Raw genomic sequence first — 17,611 nt, forward strand, 5'->3', positions numbered from 1 at the left:
CTGCAGCTCCCAGCTTGTGGTAGCCCAGCACAAAATGTGTTTGGCACCCAAGGGAGTCGTACAGAATATTTTCTTAAGACCTGTTTCATATGTTCATGTTTTACTCTTGAATGTCAGTGACAGACGCACTGGGTTTGATGTGTTTGGCGAGTCTGTGCTCAAGCGAATTGTAAATAAAAGTGACTCGTTTCTTATTGCCCATTGTGTCAAACTGTCAAGGTTAGAGGTCATCACAGCCAATGCAGTTGATGGCACCATACCTTGCCGTGGCTTCCCGAGCCCAGCCCAGCCCAGCTGTTGTTTGCCTTTGACCGAGATCGGTATATGTTTTTTTTGTGCCAAATGAGGACTATTGCAATTCCTCATCGTTGCAGTCGAAATGCTTGATAATCTCGACAATCTTCAGCCAGGGCATACTGCTGTGTAATAACTGACCAATCACAACCGGTCAAAATACACATCGTCAAGACTGTATAAAGAACAACCATTTATACATGCTTGTAAATGCAGCAATTAAAACAAAGTATTACACACATCACGGTGTCCAATGTATTACATCAACAGTAAATGTATGTTCAGTAGTATATATAATATTTAGGTTTGCATTTGGCAAATGCATCAAAAACAGGCTTTGCGAACCAGATGGAGACCACGTAAAACAAACCTCTGAGTTCCCTCCTTGGAGAGAAAACATTCAGCCAGGTTGGAACCATTTCAAATGATCAGATTTTCAAAGCAGATCCGAATATGGCACCATGTAGGAGTTACTGTAATGAACAATATACAGAGAATTGCATTGGTTGATAGAGTGTAACGTATTTGGCTAATCACCAGGAAAACCTTGGTGTGTTACCAGCAGTGGGAATCGATCCTGTGCCCCACGCGCACGAAGTGGTGGGCGCCTTGACCCTGAGGCTACACAGCCACCTGCGGGAATTTGGTGATCGTCGACTTGGCTAAGATTCAGCTTTGCCAAGTCAATGCGGTCTGGGGCTCCTCGCGCTATCAATGTTGAACCGCCGAGGTATGGGTCGCATTTTCCTCTGACAATGTTGGCACATCACAAGTCGACATGTATGCACAAATGCGTACCTAACAACTTAAAAAGAGTATTACCGTATTACAGTATATAGATAGAAAAGTATATATTTACGTCGGTTATATAGATGTAATTTACAACATGCTAGTCAATAGGACAGAACCGATCTCTGGGAAGGGACCCATTAATGTATTGGCGGTTATAACGGTGGTGTACCGTATACATTTTTTTTAACGCAGTAATCAATTATTTTCCCGCGATTCGCATCCCCAGTCAGAAAATCTTGCGGGGTGAGCGTCACTCAGGTCTCGTGATGTCGAAGCAGTCGGAAGACGAACGTCGGTTCAAATTTTGATATGAGGACCGGTGTACCGCCAAGACGTCTCTCTGCATTTCGAGCAGTGGCTCCCAACCTGTGGCCCTCAGGCCCACTGGTGGCTCCCCGAACCATGGGAATTGGATTTCTGAACTGTTGCAGATTTCATTTTTTTTTCACAACGCACCAGATTTGTCAATACTCTATGAAGGTCTGCGACAATTAGTTTGAGGGTTGACAATCATCCAAGGGGTCCAGAGAGCTTGGGAACCACTGGTTTACGTCTGTGTAAACCATGACCCATCCGTGGGTTATGTCCACCACGAAGACCTCTCGAGCGATGATACATTTACAGCAGCCAATGTGAGGTTGTACGAGGCACAGATCAACTCGGGAGACGCAGGATGCGTCACTGACCCGGCGGGTTTTGCGGGATTGTCTCACAATGGCGTGAGACCAGGAGAGGAGTGAAGTGATTTTGCTGTGGCATTAACAAGTGTAGATTCTCAAGTCTGTGAAATGCTCAGGAATCACAAGTGCCGCCAGTTCGTGCGTGACTCGTGTGCTGATGCAAGCGACGTGAGAGGTATATGGTTTTGAATATTAGCTGGTGCAGGAAAGCTTTCCTGACTTTTTTACATTGACAAAGTGCTACACTATTTGTCTGGGAAGCTATTTCATGAACATCGTTACTATATGGTCGTCAAGAAATGCAAACCAGCAACCAACCTATTATGGAAAAACAGATCGCATCGTTGTCAAGGTCTGGGAATTGCAATGACGTCCACTAGGGACAAAATAGTTGGTGGTGAACATATTGTCGTGCCATGAAGCCCAAGCCTGATTGTAACGAGAGCAATGTGTGCGTTGCACGTGCGACGTGAGACCTGACAACCCTGAATATTGGAACTATGGGATCTTTAGCCCTGTTTAGATACAGTATCAACTGCAAAACAGGCGTTCCCTCCACATTAAAGAGAACCCACAATGCAGTGGACCAAATAAAGAAGGAAAAGTGTAAACGGGCAGCTACGGCACCTTCATTTGCCACTGCTGCATTGCGGCGAATGTTGGCAAAAACACCAAGCACTTTGTTTGCGAGGTGTGGGGGAATCTCACGTAGAGATATTTTCAGGGAAAGCCTGGGTATGCTTTAGCTTCAATATACCAATGTATGTACAATTTTAATACTGAGAATGCTTTTTATTTCTACCATCGTAAATTGTTCTTTGAAACTCATGAGGGGATTGGTTTGAAATCACTGAAAGGAAATGATGTAAACTCTAATATCTGACATTCATGGTTTACCATGAGACTTTGTTTTGACTTCACGACCGAGATTCAATTAAGTCAGTTAAAATTGATCGGGCATTGCCTTTTTTTAACAAAGGCCACTGGGAATTATTTTTTATTTTGAAGGAGTCTGCAGTCGGGTTATCGTCTATGGCTTTAACAAAATATGAAACGCATTGTACCTCAGTCATATTTACAAGCATATATGTGTTTGGGACAACAGCATAAAATCACGCAAGCTATTTAAAGCGTTAAAATAGTTTAAATGGGGCTGAGGAGACATAAAATAATATGTAATGTCCATATTAATATATTTATCCATGGGAAGCCTACTTTCCAGGATTTAATGAATTTCCTTGCAGTGACTTAACTAAAGCCTCATTATGTATAACACTATTAGCTGCACTGTGATAATTTAGAAAGGCTGTGGCAGGTTGCAAGTCCCAGCCTAAGGCCTTCTTCTGCCCAGGCATTTACCACATCTATGCTTCGAGGTAAAAACTCGACACTTAAGTACTAAATGCATAGATACACCACAAGTGGTGTAAACACGTGGTTTACAACCTTGAGTACAGGCTTAGACATTCGAAGAGAAAATAAGAGCCAATTACATTGATCCCATTTCAATCACAATACAGTAGTCGCAATTCACAGTAGACATTTAACATTCACTGTCCCCCCCCACCTATTAGTATAAATGCACGAGATTTTTATGAGCAAATAATGACCAGAAATTGCAAATTATCGAATTTTGCACAATCTGATGCATGGCTATTGAGTGTCAGAACTTCAATTGTATCAATACATCATTGCAGTTGCCTGATGCACAGTTATTAAAAGACACTCGCAAATTAAACTAATCCACTTCTATAATACGTACGTAAATTTTGCACTACCTTTAGATCATAGATCCAATCATGCGCGACGTCTGTTTGGAGGATTATTATTCAATCGGTCACCAAATTAACGACTCGTAAAGACTGTAGAAGTGCAGTAATGTAAACTAATTTGATATTTGGTATTTTCAAAGTAAAGTAATCTAATTACACGTTTACCTTAACGATCAATTTATAAAAATTAACAAAGTATGAGGTGTATTTATCCTCAGAATCTTTATCTATCCTGGTGAAATCCTATGAGCTGTGAAGCTCTTTTTCAAAGACGTGGGATATAACACCATCGTGCGGTATTGTGGTCGCGGCCCTCATTCATTGATCGTTGCCGTTCTTGTAATGGACATATTTTGCTTAGATAAACACTACCCCTTTTTATTTCTGAGTTTTGAGAATTGAAATTAATAAAATAAAATCAATTGAATTAGCTGAACATAGTTGGCCTGAGAACGGATGGGCTTCTTCACAGCTTCTCGCCAGGTTGTGGGGCCAGGTCCACGTAGCCCTCTGCATTGAAGGCGGCCATATTGACATAGTCCTGAATTGAACACAAATACGAACACACGCATCAATACATTACACAAAGATGCACGTCGCACATATTAATCTGCAATTACACATTGATGTTGCATACATCAAGCGCATTACTGTATGCACAAATAAACGCATTACCTAAGTACACAATTATAAAAACTTAGCTTCTCCCTATAGCCATTCAAACTTGGGGCAAGTGCTTTTTAGAAAGCACCTGTGGAGGCCAGCATGTTACATGAGAGGGTGAGTGGCCAGCAGCATACCTGGTCACCTTCGTCTCCCCAATGCTGATATTTACACACTGTACCCGGTACTTATTTTAAGGTTGAGTTGACCGAGGGGAGTCCCAGGACCAGTTCAAGTATCACTCGCTATCCAAGGTCCGGGATCACATAATCACGTACGCGATAAAGTTAACAAGGTGTGGCAAGGCCGTAATTATAACATATATATTGGAGGGGACACATCCCCCCCAATATTCAAATATGCTCAAAATGTCCCCCCCAATATATAGCTATACAAAAACAATTGCTATGCTATGGAAATAAAAACAACAATTTGCTATACCTTGGCCACAACATCTGGACTTGTCTTCATATAAATCAATGCATAGATTTCTGTTGATATGATTGCGGTTATGGTTGTATTTTATTAATCCCTAATCTCTGCCATTACATACAATGAAACAAGACATGGTAAAAAAGTTCAAACAGAGCAATGTAATACAATACACTAGTCGACATTTTGGTAAAAAAAAGTCCATCCCATGTGTTAGTGAATTTTTGAATATTTTAGGCAGGAAATTAGTTTTCAAAATTAGATATTTTTCTGAGTTAGGACCCCCAGACACCCTGGAAGATTTGGTCCCCCCCCGATGTTGACTTCATGGCTACGGCCTTGCTGTAAGTCAACAGTGTAGCATGGTGTCTTAAGGTCGAGGTGCATAGTGTGCAAAGTACAGAGTGTGATGTATATAAGGTGGAGTTTGGTGGAAGGTTTTTCAAATGCACTATGATCTAAGCAACTGGAGGTCAATTCCTCTCCATGACATACAATGAATGATACATCCTGCATAAAATGTTGTAATTAAAGGCAAAGCATTACTTTGTTGTGGGCCAAAATAATAATAGTCCTACTCTTTGGTTCTTTTAGTAAAGTCACGTAGAAAGAAAATAAATTAAATAATAGAATACGACGTTTTGATTGCAACACAAGCAGTCGTCATCAGGTCGAACTAAATTTGAGAGAGACAAAACACAGACACGGAGACGCACAGACAGACACACAAACAGAGAAAGACAACACAGAGACACAGAGACACAGTTGTGCATCTCTCTGTGTGTCTCTGTGTTGTCTCTCTCTGCTTGTGTGTCTGTCTGTGTGTCTCTGTGTTGTCTCTCTTTGCTTGTGCGTCTCTCTGTGTGTCTCTGTGTTGTCTCTCTCTGCTTGTGTGTCTGTCTGTGTGTCTCTGTGTTGTCTCTCTCTGCTTGTGTGTCTGTCTGTGTGTCTCCGTATCTGTGTTTTGTCTCTCTCAAATTTAGTTCGACCTGATGACGACTGCTTGTGTTGCAATTAAAACGTCGTATTCTATTATTTAATTTATTTTCTTTCTACGTGACTTTACTAAAAGAACCAAAGAGTAATTCCTGCAGTCACAAAAGCTTCAAATCAATAATAGTCCTGTTGGTGTTAACTTTTGACTTCGCTTTACAATTCGTATACCACATTTGAAAACTATTACTGAAATAACGAAGGTAAATAATAATGTCGTGTTTCGTATTTTGTATGTGGGTGGTGGTAAAATAAGTAAAGGGAAGGAATTGATTATCCAAAAAGGGCCCTCCAATTGTAAAACAATCCTGGGCCCCCAATAACCGTAACACGGCGCTGACTATGCGAGTGTAAAGCGTCGCGCTCTGCGTAGTGGTCTCACCTGCTGGGAGTTGGCGATGGTGTGCAGGGTGCGGGCAACCTCCTGGAAGTCTGGGCGGCGCTGGGGGTTCCCCTCCCAACAGCGCATCATCAGGTCGTACCTGAACGGCAGGGAGACACCGTTGAGGTCCCCATGTGCACAAGAGAGCTCGTCACAGCCAAATCATTGCCAATGCCACCTCTCACCCGTCCTCGCTTCATAGCTCCTGCAACAGGGCAGAGTGACCTGCTTCAGCAGAAGATTCCCAAGTACGCAAGTGGCATCCACATATGCTGTGAGCATAGTGGGGCTACTACTCCCGTGTCCTTCCGGCAATCAGTCACCAAACCATTGCATGGCTTTTGATTAATACCCCAGGTAAACTACACACACACAACCTTGGCTAATGTTGTGACACATTCCATATACCAAGTGGCGGTGTGATACCAACAAATTGCGAGAATACACAAGAGCACCTGTGCTATCAACGCACTTGTCACTTGGAACTTTTCTATGCGCTCCATCATCATCATCAGCCTCCCCAAGCCAGTCCTGTGATGTAATGCTCCACCCAGCACCTGCACATGAGCTGATTTCATCGCTCCATCTCCACGGTGAATGGCCTCTCTGACAAGTTCCCTCCCTTGCCTCTTACTTCATTGTTAGTCTTGACCACCAGCCACTGTTCCTTCTAACACCTGCCTACTACGTTCTCTGGTCCATGCAACTACCGAAACTTTATTTATGTGCACCGCATCATTTGGGTCACCGCTCTGGCTGATAATGTAATGGCGCTCAGCTGCATCACTTTAACAAACTGCATCTCAGGTCTCCACATGCAGACTCACAGGAAAAAGAATGCCAATGCACACACACACACGCGCGTGCACACGTACATGGCAAGGCTGCAGTGTGGTGGTCGGGCCAGGCGATGTCCCTGCAACAACCGCGTGCCCAGCATCACGTGGCACGTAATGTTCGCATACGGAGTGTAGGCTGTGTGAAGAGAGAGAAAGAGAATCATAACCACCATCACTATAATCATTAGCAACAGCGCTTTCAACATCGCCGTCATCATCAATGTCACCAACAACATCATCAGCAGCGCTGTCACCGACATCATCGCCATCATCATACTAACATCACCAGCAACAGCACAATTGTCAACATCACCACCGGTGGCAACAATATTCTTGTCATATACATCACCAGAGCAGAGCTGTCCACAACATCACCATATTCAATAGAAGTATTTGCCAACATTGCCTTCATCATCCTGACTCTCACCATCACCAGCAATGCCGTGACGAAGCCAATACAGAGTGTGCCATGTGCATGCGGCAGTGTGTGCGCGACGGTGCGTACCAAAGCTGACGAGCTCCCACAGCAGCACTCCATAGGCCCACACGTCGCCCGCTCGCGTGTAGCTACGCGATGAGAAGTACTCAGGGGGGTACCAGCGGAATGGCACCCGAGCCTGCCGTACGTGCACACAGCACACGTTCGCGTAAGCACACACACACACGTATGCATGTATGCACGTTAAACTTATTTCGCACCGTATTTAGCCAACCGTACTTATCAAAGGTGATGTGTAACTGTTCGTTGCACTCGCTTAAACACACACAGCATATGTCTGAGGTCCACACTTTCGCTTCAAAATATCACGTTATGTTATGTGCATCTGCAGGGTATCCTGGTAAATACTTTGACAGCCCATGTTTATATTAGTTTGAGACTACCCACACACTGTTTTCATTGAAGCCACTTGACCAATTACTTTTAGTGGCTTGTATTGTGTCATCTTCCCGCAGATAACTTTCACATCGAAATGTAATGATGAACCTTCTTCATTCACTTAATAATACACCTACTCGTCCGTTAATTCTATTTAGTTCTCCTGCTCTCTTGGCCTTTCCTTAACCTTATTATTACAAGGTGCCTTGAAACATTAGTGGAAGGTGCCTTACAAATACATATAAATGATTAGTATTACTCTCAACCCACTCATCATTTCTGGACAGGGATCTTTTTGTGTTCGAGTGCTTTCCAAGGGACACCTCACATTAAAATGAGCACAGTACAGCCAGAGGTGGCGGGGTTAAAAATAACACCATTGTCCAAGGCTGCAGTTGACACAGATACAGATGCTAAATATATTTATTATATGGATTCTGAATAAACACAACCAAAGATATTGAACAAGTACATAACAGACAGTGAGTAAATATATGACAGACACTGAGCAAGCACATGACAGACACTGACAGAGCACGTGACAGACAAAACGTGGTGCAGGCAAACCTGCGCGTGGATGTGCTCGGGCTCGTCCTCAAGGCGTGCGAGCCCGAAGTCGGACACCTTGCACTGTGCGAGGCTCTGTCCGATCAGAATGTTCCGCGTGGCCACGTCTCCATGCACCAGCTGCACAGCACAAACCACAAAGCACACACAACGTCACGCGTCTTGCCTGCTTGCCATGGGGCAGAGTGCTTGACCTAATAACGACAGGATGCAATTTCAAATATTAGTTGGCCACTGGCTAAGCCCTTCATCTCTCCAGCATCAATACACCTCCTTCCTGAACGTCCTCAGTCACGAGAGCATTACACTTTGGAAGATATTTATTCCAATGTATGTCGCTGCAAACTGCTGCTAGGGACACTTCATATTGTCTCCAGGCTCCTCTTGTACCTCTACCACCCTTTTTTCAATCCACCAATGGATAAGGGCCTCAATACTTTGTGTGGGTCGTGGGGGCTATTTGACCGTACTTCATCACGCTGACCTCTTTGGTTCTTTCGGTAAAGTCACGTAGGTATAAAAATTAAACAAAAAATAATATATCACGATGTTTCGATCGCAACACAAGCGGTCATCCTCAGGCGGAAAAAAAAATCCAGCAATGGAACTACTGGACCAGCGAGAGAGCTGTTACAACAACAAGAGGTTATTTACGTGGCGATGGGCAAGCAAGCGGGGTCTGAGCTGGAAAGGAATTCCATCCCCGGACGCAAGCACGTCAGTTGTGTTAATGGGGGAGATTAGGAAAAGAGAGATTAGAGAGAGATTTTAGCATTATACCTACGTGACTTTACCGAAAGAACCAAAGAATATGTATTCCTGCAGTCACGAAAGCTTCAAATCAAGATTCATCACGCTGGTCAATTCGGCTTGGATAAAGGCGGGAAGCAAAGGCATAGGATCACAGAAGTACAGGACAACAATGGATTTATTTTCTGCACTGCCCTCTGCTTCTCATCACATAGCACTGCGAGGCTATGCCACTGGTCTTTAGGTCTCAATGGGAACCAGAATCATCCGTTATAATTCGATCTGCGCCTCCCATGCTGTATATCGTGGCGCCAGAGCAAAGGGTTACTTTAAATAATGACTCGGTAATTACATTGTTGCAGACCAAATACAATTTAAAAATAAAACATAATGTGTTTAGGCCATGTGAAAAATTAAATGTCATTAATTTTATATTAAAGATATGAATTTCGATTCCCGCTCATGGCCAAGACCAGTAAAGACTCTCTAACCCGGTTCTGGGTCTCCAATAGGTCGAGTCAGCCTTAAATGAGTACCTGGTGCAGTGTGTAAACATCGCCACTAGGGAGACAAAGGTGGCCAGGCGTGATGCTCGCCACCCACCACCTCGTTCGTCATGCCGACCTTTATAGATGCTCGCTAACAGCACTTGCCCCAACAGTCTGTTACAGGCTATATGGGTGACCTTTGTATTTGTGGTGGGCACATCAGGGCGCGTGCATGTAACACTCACACGCTGCCTGGTGAGGTGGGCCATCCCGTGCGCCACCCCGCGTGCGATCAGGGCGAAATCCTGTCCACTCAGACCCGAGCCTCTGCCGGCCCTGGCCCAGCTGCCAGCGGCGTAGGCAGCCTGGCCCGGCCTCGACGTTACGTGACCCCGGCACTCACGCAGGAACGTCTGCAGGTTGCCACCGGGAGCCAGCTCCAGAATGGCCATGGGAAAACCTGAAACGCAGTGACAAGTCTAAGTGACGAGGTTAGCGACGGGATGCCCCTCATCTGCATTGGTGGCCCTGGACAAATTGATGACAATTCTAAATTCCTATGGGGAGAGCCAGTGGGTGTCAGTCAGCACAGGGCAGTACAGCAACATTCGGTGTTGTACTGTACTTCTGTGGTCCCATGTCTATTTTGCCCACCTGCATAAACCCGCACTAACCAGTGTGGTGAAGTGTGGTGCACGTGCCGATGTGTGGGCAGCGGGAGCGTGGTGGTCTGCGCACTGAGCTTCGATTCGGGTGATTTTAATTCGATTCCCGCCCACGGCTACTATTAGTGGCTTATATTACAACCAGTCGTGGCCTCTCATTGGTCGACGAAGCCTAAACTGTGTATCTTGTGCGGCGTGTAAACATCAATATCGGGGAAACAAAGGCAGAAGGGTGTGGTCCAGACCACAATGCTACCTCGTGCACAGCTTCGTCCTTCATAGCTGCTCGCTGATAGCACTTTCTCCAACCGTCTGCTAGAGGCTCTTTGGGGAATATTTGTGTTTGTGCGGGCAATCCCGTACCGTTGGGCGCCTTGCTGTAGCCCAGGCAGGCGAGAACGTTCTGGTGCGTGCCCGCGTGCAGCATCACCCGCACCTCCCGCTCGAACCGCTGCCACCGCTCTGCCCGAGACTGCTCGCCCTCGTCTAACAACGGGCGGTGCGGGCGCAACAAACGGGGACAGAGATTAGTAAGCGGGCGAGGGCAGCACACGCCGCTCGAAGAGACAGTGGCCGACAATCACATGTGACGACAGAGCGGCGGTCGAAGGGGGGAACACGCCGTGGACTGCCGTGTCGCGCACCGAGTGGCATCTTGACGGCGACGCGCGTCTGTCCGCAGAGGCTGCCGTCCTTCACGTGCCCCTCGAGCACCAGGCCGAACTCTCCCGAGCCCAGCGAGGGGCCGAGAGTCAGGCGGTGAGCAGGAATCAGCAAGTCTGCGCTCGCACACGGGGCCGCACGCAGCCAGCGCATCTTCCATTAAACACGACGGTGGTTAGCAGTAAAGAGCACTAATCCTGCGTCATTGCTCCACTAGCAGAGTATAACTAAATTACTGCGACTTGGCGTACACGAGACGATTACTTTTTGTTATTGCTTAAATTACTTTTTTTATTGAAACAAATAACAAAAACGCTATTTCACTGTAAGAGTGGGCGATGATGATTATGTCAGCAGCTTGGGTTAATGTGTGAACGTGCGAGTGTGTCTTTGCAGCGATGTGGACTGACCCCGCTCCGGGTCGGCGAGGTCGCGAGGTGCGTAAACCCCCTCCACCGGCACTCCCCCCACCACCGTGAGGCTGTGGTTCCCTCCCAGCAGCCTCAGTGCCTCTGCCACCTTCTTCTGCCTTGGCTGCAGCACCTGCGGACATCAGCTCCGTGAGCTTGGCAGCAAGCCGTGCCACACGGCTCGGGTCTCCTCCTCTTCGGTACAACAGATTGGCACTCATCACGGGAGACGAATAGCTCACAGTGCCGGAGGAGGGGAGAACCGACTGCAAATACATTGTCGTGATGGATGTATTAATCACACAATTGATGATAACAAGGATTTTTTTTATGTCCCGAGAAGACTTTTAGATTTCCCAGGACAGCTACCACGAGAAGATGTTCCTGGAAAAACCAGAACAAGTTGCAACCCTACATCGGACAGGGTTCTTCAACCATATTTATGAAAATTTAACGGAGATGAATTTACTGTATATGTAACTGATAAAAATGTATAAATAAGTATCTGTTATTTATAGATTGGTCTCATTGATTAGTATGGATCATTGACTGGTCTTATTGATTGGTGTGGACCCTAGTATCACTTGAAGGGATCTCAGAGGAAGCTCTGTGATATCCACTTCCGTGGGCCATTCTCCAACAAAAAGGGTCGCACTGCTCTGTCAGAGATCCGAAAGGATGCCTCACATTGTGACGTCAGGCTGATGGCACAATCGGGGTAAAAACAAGGATAAAAGAGTATTGAACAACATAAATCGTATTACATGTTTAAAACTAAATAACATCATGCATGATTACAAGTACCTGCCTTGGCAATTTGACATGCACATTACTCCCCAGCAATGCCCACAGTGGGTGAGAGACGTTCTCTCTCAGTCCCTTTGGCAGCGCGCGATGACTGCCCAAGCTACAGAGAGAGGCTTGGACGTGGCCGTACCTTCTTGAAGACCGCAAAAGCGGCGCACGCGATCCACGTGATGGCAAGCGCAAGGCCGACGGCGAGGAGGGAGAACTTCATGACGCTGCTGGTGACTGGGCCGTGCATCTCCGGCGCCACCGCTTTAGCCCTCGTCGTGTTGCGGCCATCCTGGACGGGTAGCGGGGACCTCGCGGTCGACGCCGGGCCTGGCGTCGTCATTTGTCTCTCTGTGGATTGGGGTTAGGACGTTGGCATCAGCACTCTCTAAGAATACATTAATCAAAATCTTGGTTGTGGGTTGACTCGGCCTATCATCCCTCCAAGGTGGATACAATAAGTACCATTTTCTGGGGAAGCCATTTAAGCGGCATAGATTATTTTTTTCTTCTATAAAGCTACCTCTTCGGATGCATCTGTAATTTAGTACAAATACACGAGGTGAGCTGAGAATCTGCTATTACTGTTATTATACAAATACTTTATTAATTTGTCGTAATCATAATCAAATGTGTCATTTGTTTTACATTTATATTGCCTCATTACACGTTGCTTTATGTTCAACTACATGTGGAATATTTTGTGTTGTGTTTGTAAATTCATGTACATTTTATTTAATGCCAAGTGCTCTGAGACACCTTTGTTGACGTGAAACGTGCAACACTGTACGGACATTGACCAATGTCAAACAAGTAGCAGAGTCCACGTGTGTCTCCGCTCTTCGCACAGTAACAAGTACTCTGTTAAAGCTCAATTGAGGCCCAGGGAAGTCTCAGACATTCCGCTTTCCGCAAAAGTGCAAGAGCTGCAAAATCAAACCCAGGTTTCCTGTATTGTCGCCCAGCGTGATAATTTGCGATTCTCAGCTATAAAACCCCAGCACAAAACATTGTGTTCTGACCTATGACGGTTAGCAAGGTGGTGGTGGAGTGGAACGAGTCGTTGATGTCGATCTGGCAGGTGTAATTTCCGGCGTGCGTGAGCGACACGTTGGGGATCGTCAGCACGCGCCACTTTGTCCACGGCTGTGTGGCGGCCAGGTGCTTGAGGTGAGGCCAGTCGATCGTCACGTCATCTTTCTTTGCGTAGAGGAGCCGCTTACCGTCCTGCACGCACGCATTCACAAATACGTGTCGCATCATGCACAGTTTCGCTGAGGTGCAGCAACAACAACTGGGATGAGGAATATCTCACAAAAACCGAGAGAGGGGAGAACTGCCTGTAAATGCATTGCCTTGAGTGGTGCATTATGATCCAGGGAAAAGCAGGAGAGGTGGCAACTCCCGGTGTACCGCAGTGGGACTGCACGTGTCGCTGTGTGGGGAGGTGTGCGGTGCATGTCGAGTAGCGCTCGCAATGCACCCCATCTTATCAAAACTGGGAAGCTAAGCCGAGCATGCAAAAGATCGCCGTCAAGCTGTCCAGCATTGCCACGTCCAGTGCCGCATCCGAGAGGAACTTCTCCACCACGGCCTTCGTTCACTCCGAGCTGAGGAGCAGCCCGAGCGTGAAGTCGGTGTAGAAGGTCGTCTTCGTCAAGAGCAACATTCACGACTTCTTCGCCGGCGCGGTCGAGATGATCGAAGAGGACAGCGAATCCGATGACTCTGGCGCCGATTGACGACAACTTGACTTGCCGGACTAAAACCATGGGGGTTTTTTTTCGACAAAATCTTTTTTTTTATATATATAAAAACCAATAACCCGATAAAATTTGCACACACAAAAATCGAGTTTTCCCACCCTTGGCCTCAGTCTGCACGTCGACGACTGACGACTACATGATGTGTGGTCACGGCGTGTGTGCATGTAGAACTTCTTTCACACCGTACGTATCCTACCGTGCTGATCGGAGGTGCTGGGGAAGGACAACTAAACACAAAAAAAAAATGTTCAAAAGAAATTAGTTTTCCGTCTCGACTTAAAAGTGTAAATGTAGCTCCAGTGGCTTCCTAATTGTTGGAAGAGCATTGCAGACCGGAGTTTGCGTGATGGTTTGTGCTCCTGGACGAGATCAAGCTCGACGTTTTGGTTCATTTGTGGCAAGCACTTTGTGTGCAATGCAGTTGTTCGGCAAACAGAAACCAACGCAGCTCGGCGAGCACTGGACAGACATGGTGCCAGAGAGTGTAGTTAGCACACACTGCGGTGTTGGTGTTCCATGACATTGTTGTATATTGTGATACTGCATGTTGTGTATTGTAATACTGCATGTTGTGTATTGTAATGCTGCATGTTGTATATTGTGATACTGCATGTTGTGTATTGTGATGCTGCATGTTGTGTATTGTGATGCTGCATGTTGTGTATTGTGATACTGCATGTTGTGTATTGTAATGCTGCATGTTGTATATTGTGATACTGCATGTTTTATATTGTGATACTGCATGTTGTGTATTGTGATGCTGCATGTTGTATATTGCAATACTGCATGTTGTATATTGTGATACTGCATGTTGTGTATTGTGATGCTGCATGTTGTATATTGTGATACTGCATGTTGTGTATTGTAATGCTGCATGTTGTATATTGTGATACTGCATGTTGTATATTGTGATGCTGCATGTTGTATATTGTGATACTGCATGTTGTGTATTGTAATGCTGCATGTTGTATATTGTGATACTGCATGTTGTATATTGTGATACTGCATGTTGTGTATTGTGATACTGCATGTTGTATATTGTAATGCTGCATGTTGTATATTGTGATACTGCATGTTGTATATTGTAATGCTGCATGTTGTGTATTGTGATGCTGCATGTTGTATATTGTGATGCTGCATGTTGTATATTGTAATGCTGCATGTTGTATATTGTGATGCTGCATGTTGTGTATTGTAATACTGCATGTTGTATATTGTGATGCTGCATGTTGTATATTGTGATGCTGCATGTTGTATATTGTAATGCTGCATGTTGTATATTGTGATGCTGCATGTTGTATATTGTGATGCTGCATGTTGTGTATTGTGATGCTGCATGTTGTATATTGTGATGCTGCATGTTGTGTATTGTAATACTGCATGTTGTATATTGTGATGCTGCATGTTGTGTATTGTGATGCTGCATGTTGTATATTGTGATGCTGCATGTTGTATATTGTGATGCTGCATGTTGTATATTGTGATGCTGCATGTTGTATATTGTGATGCTGCATGTTGTATATTGTGATGCTGCATGTTGTATATTGTGATGCTGCATGTTGTGTATTGTGATGCTGCATGTTGTATATTGTGATGCTGCATGTTGTGTATTGTAATACTGCATGTTGTATATTGTGATGCTGCATGTTGTGTATTGTAATACTGCATGTTGTATATTGTAATGCTGCATGTTGTATATTGTGATGCTGCATGTTGTATATTGTAATGCTGCATGTTGTGTATTGTAATACTGCATGTTGTGTATTGTAATACTGCATGTTGTATATTGTGATGCTGCATGTTGTATATTGTGATGCTGCATGTTGTATATTGTGATGCTGCATGTTGTGTATTGTAATACTGCATGTTGTATATTGTGATGCTGCATGTTGTATATTGTAATGCTGCATGTTGTATATTGTGATGCTGCATGTTGTATATTGTGATGCTGCATGTTGTATATTGTAATGCTGCATGTTGTATATTGTAATACTGCATGTTGTATATTGTGATGCTGCATGTTGTATATTGTAATACTGCATGTTGTATATTGTAATACTGCATGTTGTATATTGTGATGCTGCATGTTGTATATTGTAATACTGCATGTTGTATATTGTAATGCTGCATGTTGTATATTGTGATGCTGCATGTTGTATATTGTAATGCTGCATGTTGAATATTGTAATACTGCATGTTGTATATTGTGATGCTGCATGTTGTATATTGTGATGCTGCAGGTTGTATATTGTAATACTGCATGTTGTATATTGTAATGCTGCATGTTGTATATTGTGATGCTGCATGTTGTATATTGTGATGCTGTATGTTGTATATTGTGATGCTGCATGTTGTGTATTGTAATGCTGGGTGTTGTATATTGTGATGCTGCATGTTGTATATTGTGATACTGCATGTTGTATATTGTGATGCTGCATGTTGTATATTGTAATGCTGCGTGTTGTATATTGTGATGCTGCATGTTGTATATTGTGATGCTGCATGTTGTATATTATGATGCTGCATGTTGTATATTGTAATGCTGCATGTTGTATATTGTAATACTGCATGTTGTATATTGTAATACTGCATGTTGTATATTGTAATGTTGTATATTGTAATGCTGCATGTTGTATATTGTGATGCTGCATGTTGTATATTGTAATACTGCATGTTGTATATTGTAATGCTGCATGTTGTATATTGTGATGCTGCATGTTGTATATTGTAATGCTGCGTGTTGTATATTCTGCGACATGTGGTGTGCAAAACGCCGCGTGTTGATGTGTAATGAGTCGCGTCTATGTTTCACCTTCAACCACTTCACATATTTAAATTCTGTCGCGTCCTTGCACGTTAATTTGGCCGTTTCCCCGGCTTGTACTTGAGATGTCGGCCTGGTGGACGCAGCAGCCTTCAGCAGGATCACTGAGGGTCAGAACACAACATCATCATCATGGTCGTCATCACCATTATCACAAAGCATGTCACGACCATCGATTCTAAAACAAACGTAACAAGTCGGTTTTGTCATCATCATCAAAGTTGTTACAATCCCCACCACCATTATCACCATCACAATCACCACCATTCGCTTCGATTATAAATATCTCCCATCCTGTAAAGTAGGCAATGATATAACTGCAATTGTTTTTAACCACTTTTCATTTACCCTCTACCCGGAGCCCACGCTCCATTGTATCGTACTCGACAGTATTGAACACAGGTTTTGCTGGCTGGAGGGAGGGATGGACAAACACTCCCAAAAGGGCAGGCGGGCTGCTAGTTTATTCATAAAATGAGAATGTAACACTGTAGGCTATATTCGTAATGTATAGAAAAAGGCAGATGAATGGCCATTGTTACATGTTGCTGGATGGAACATTTGATAATTGTGTCTGGAAAATAACGCCATTTGTAATATAAAATGTTGGTATGTTTTCTGATCATAAAACCATTTCCAACAAAGCCTTTGAAATGTAAACGTTTAAATAATAGCAACATATCCTATGGTTCTTTCGGTAAAGTCACGTAGATAGAAAAAATAACGATAAAATAATGAAAATGAAAATAAAGTGAATAAAAATAATAAAAATATCACGACGTTTCGATCGCAACACAAGTGGTCGTCATATTTTGATTCTTTTTAAAAACTTTATTTTCATTTCTATTATTTTATTGTTATTATTTTTTCTTTTATCTACGTGACTTTACCGAAAGAACCATAGAATATGAATTCCTGAGTCACGAAAGTTTTAAGTCAAAATATAATTACAACAGTTT

General features: G+C 44.2%; 1 protein-coding gene across 1 annotated transcript; it reads right to left on the reverse strand.

The window, feature by feature from the left end:
• Positions 1–292: 292 nt before the first annotated feature.
• Positions 293–13,107, reverse strand: LOC133346954 (tyrosine-protein kinase receptor Tie-1-like). The gene is made up of 11 exons (XM_061558794.1): positions 13,085–13,107; positions 12,205–12,413; positions 11,268–11,400; positions 10,839–10,973; positions 10,558–10,680; positions 9,775–9,989; positions 8,292–8,411; positions 7,353–7,464; positions 6,884–6,983; positions 6,009–6,108; positions 293–4,079 (listed from the first exon to the last, which is right to left on the reverse strand). The coding sequence occupies exons 2-11, from the start codon at positions 12,403–12,405 to the stop codon at positions 4,005–4,007; spliced, it is 1,314 nt and encodes a 437-aa protein (XP_061414778.1). The 5' UTR covers positions 12,406–12,413; positions 13,085–13,107; the 3' UTR covers positions 293–4,004.
• Positions 13,108–17,611: the final 4,504 nt, after the last annotated feature.

This window comes from Lethenteron reissneri, chromosome 25 (genome assembly GCF_015708825.2).
Source record: "Lethenteron reissneri isolate LAM-NWPU_2019-01 chromosome 25, ASM1570882v1, whole genome shotgun sequence".
Lineage (NCBI taxonomy): Eukaryota > Metazoa > Chordata > Hyperoartia > Petromyzontiformes > Petromyzontidae > Lethenteron > Lethenteron reissneri.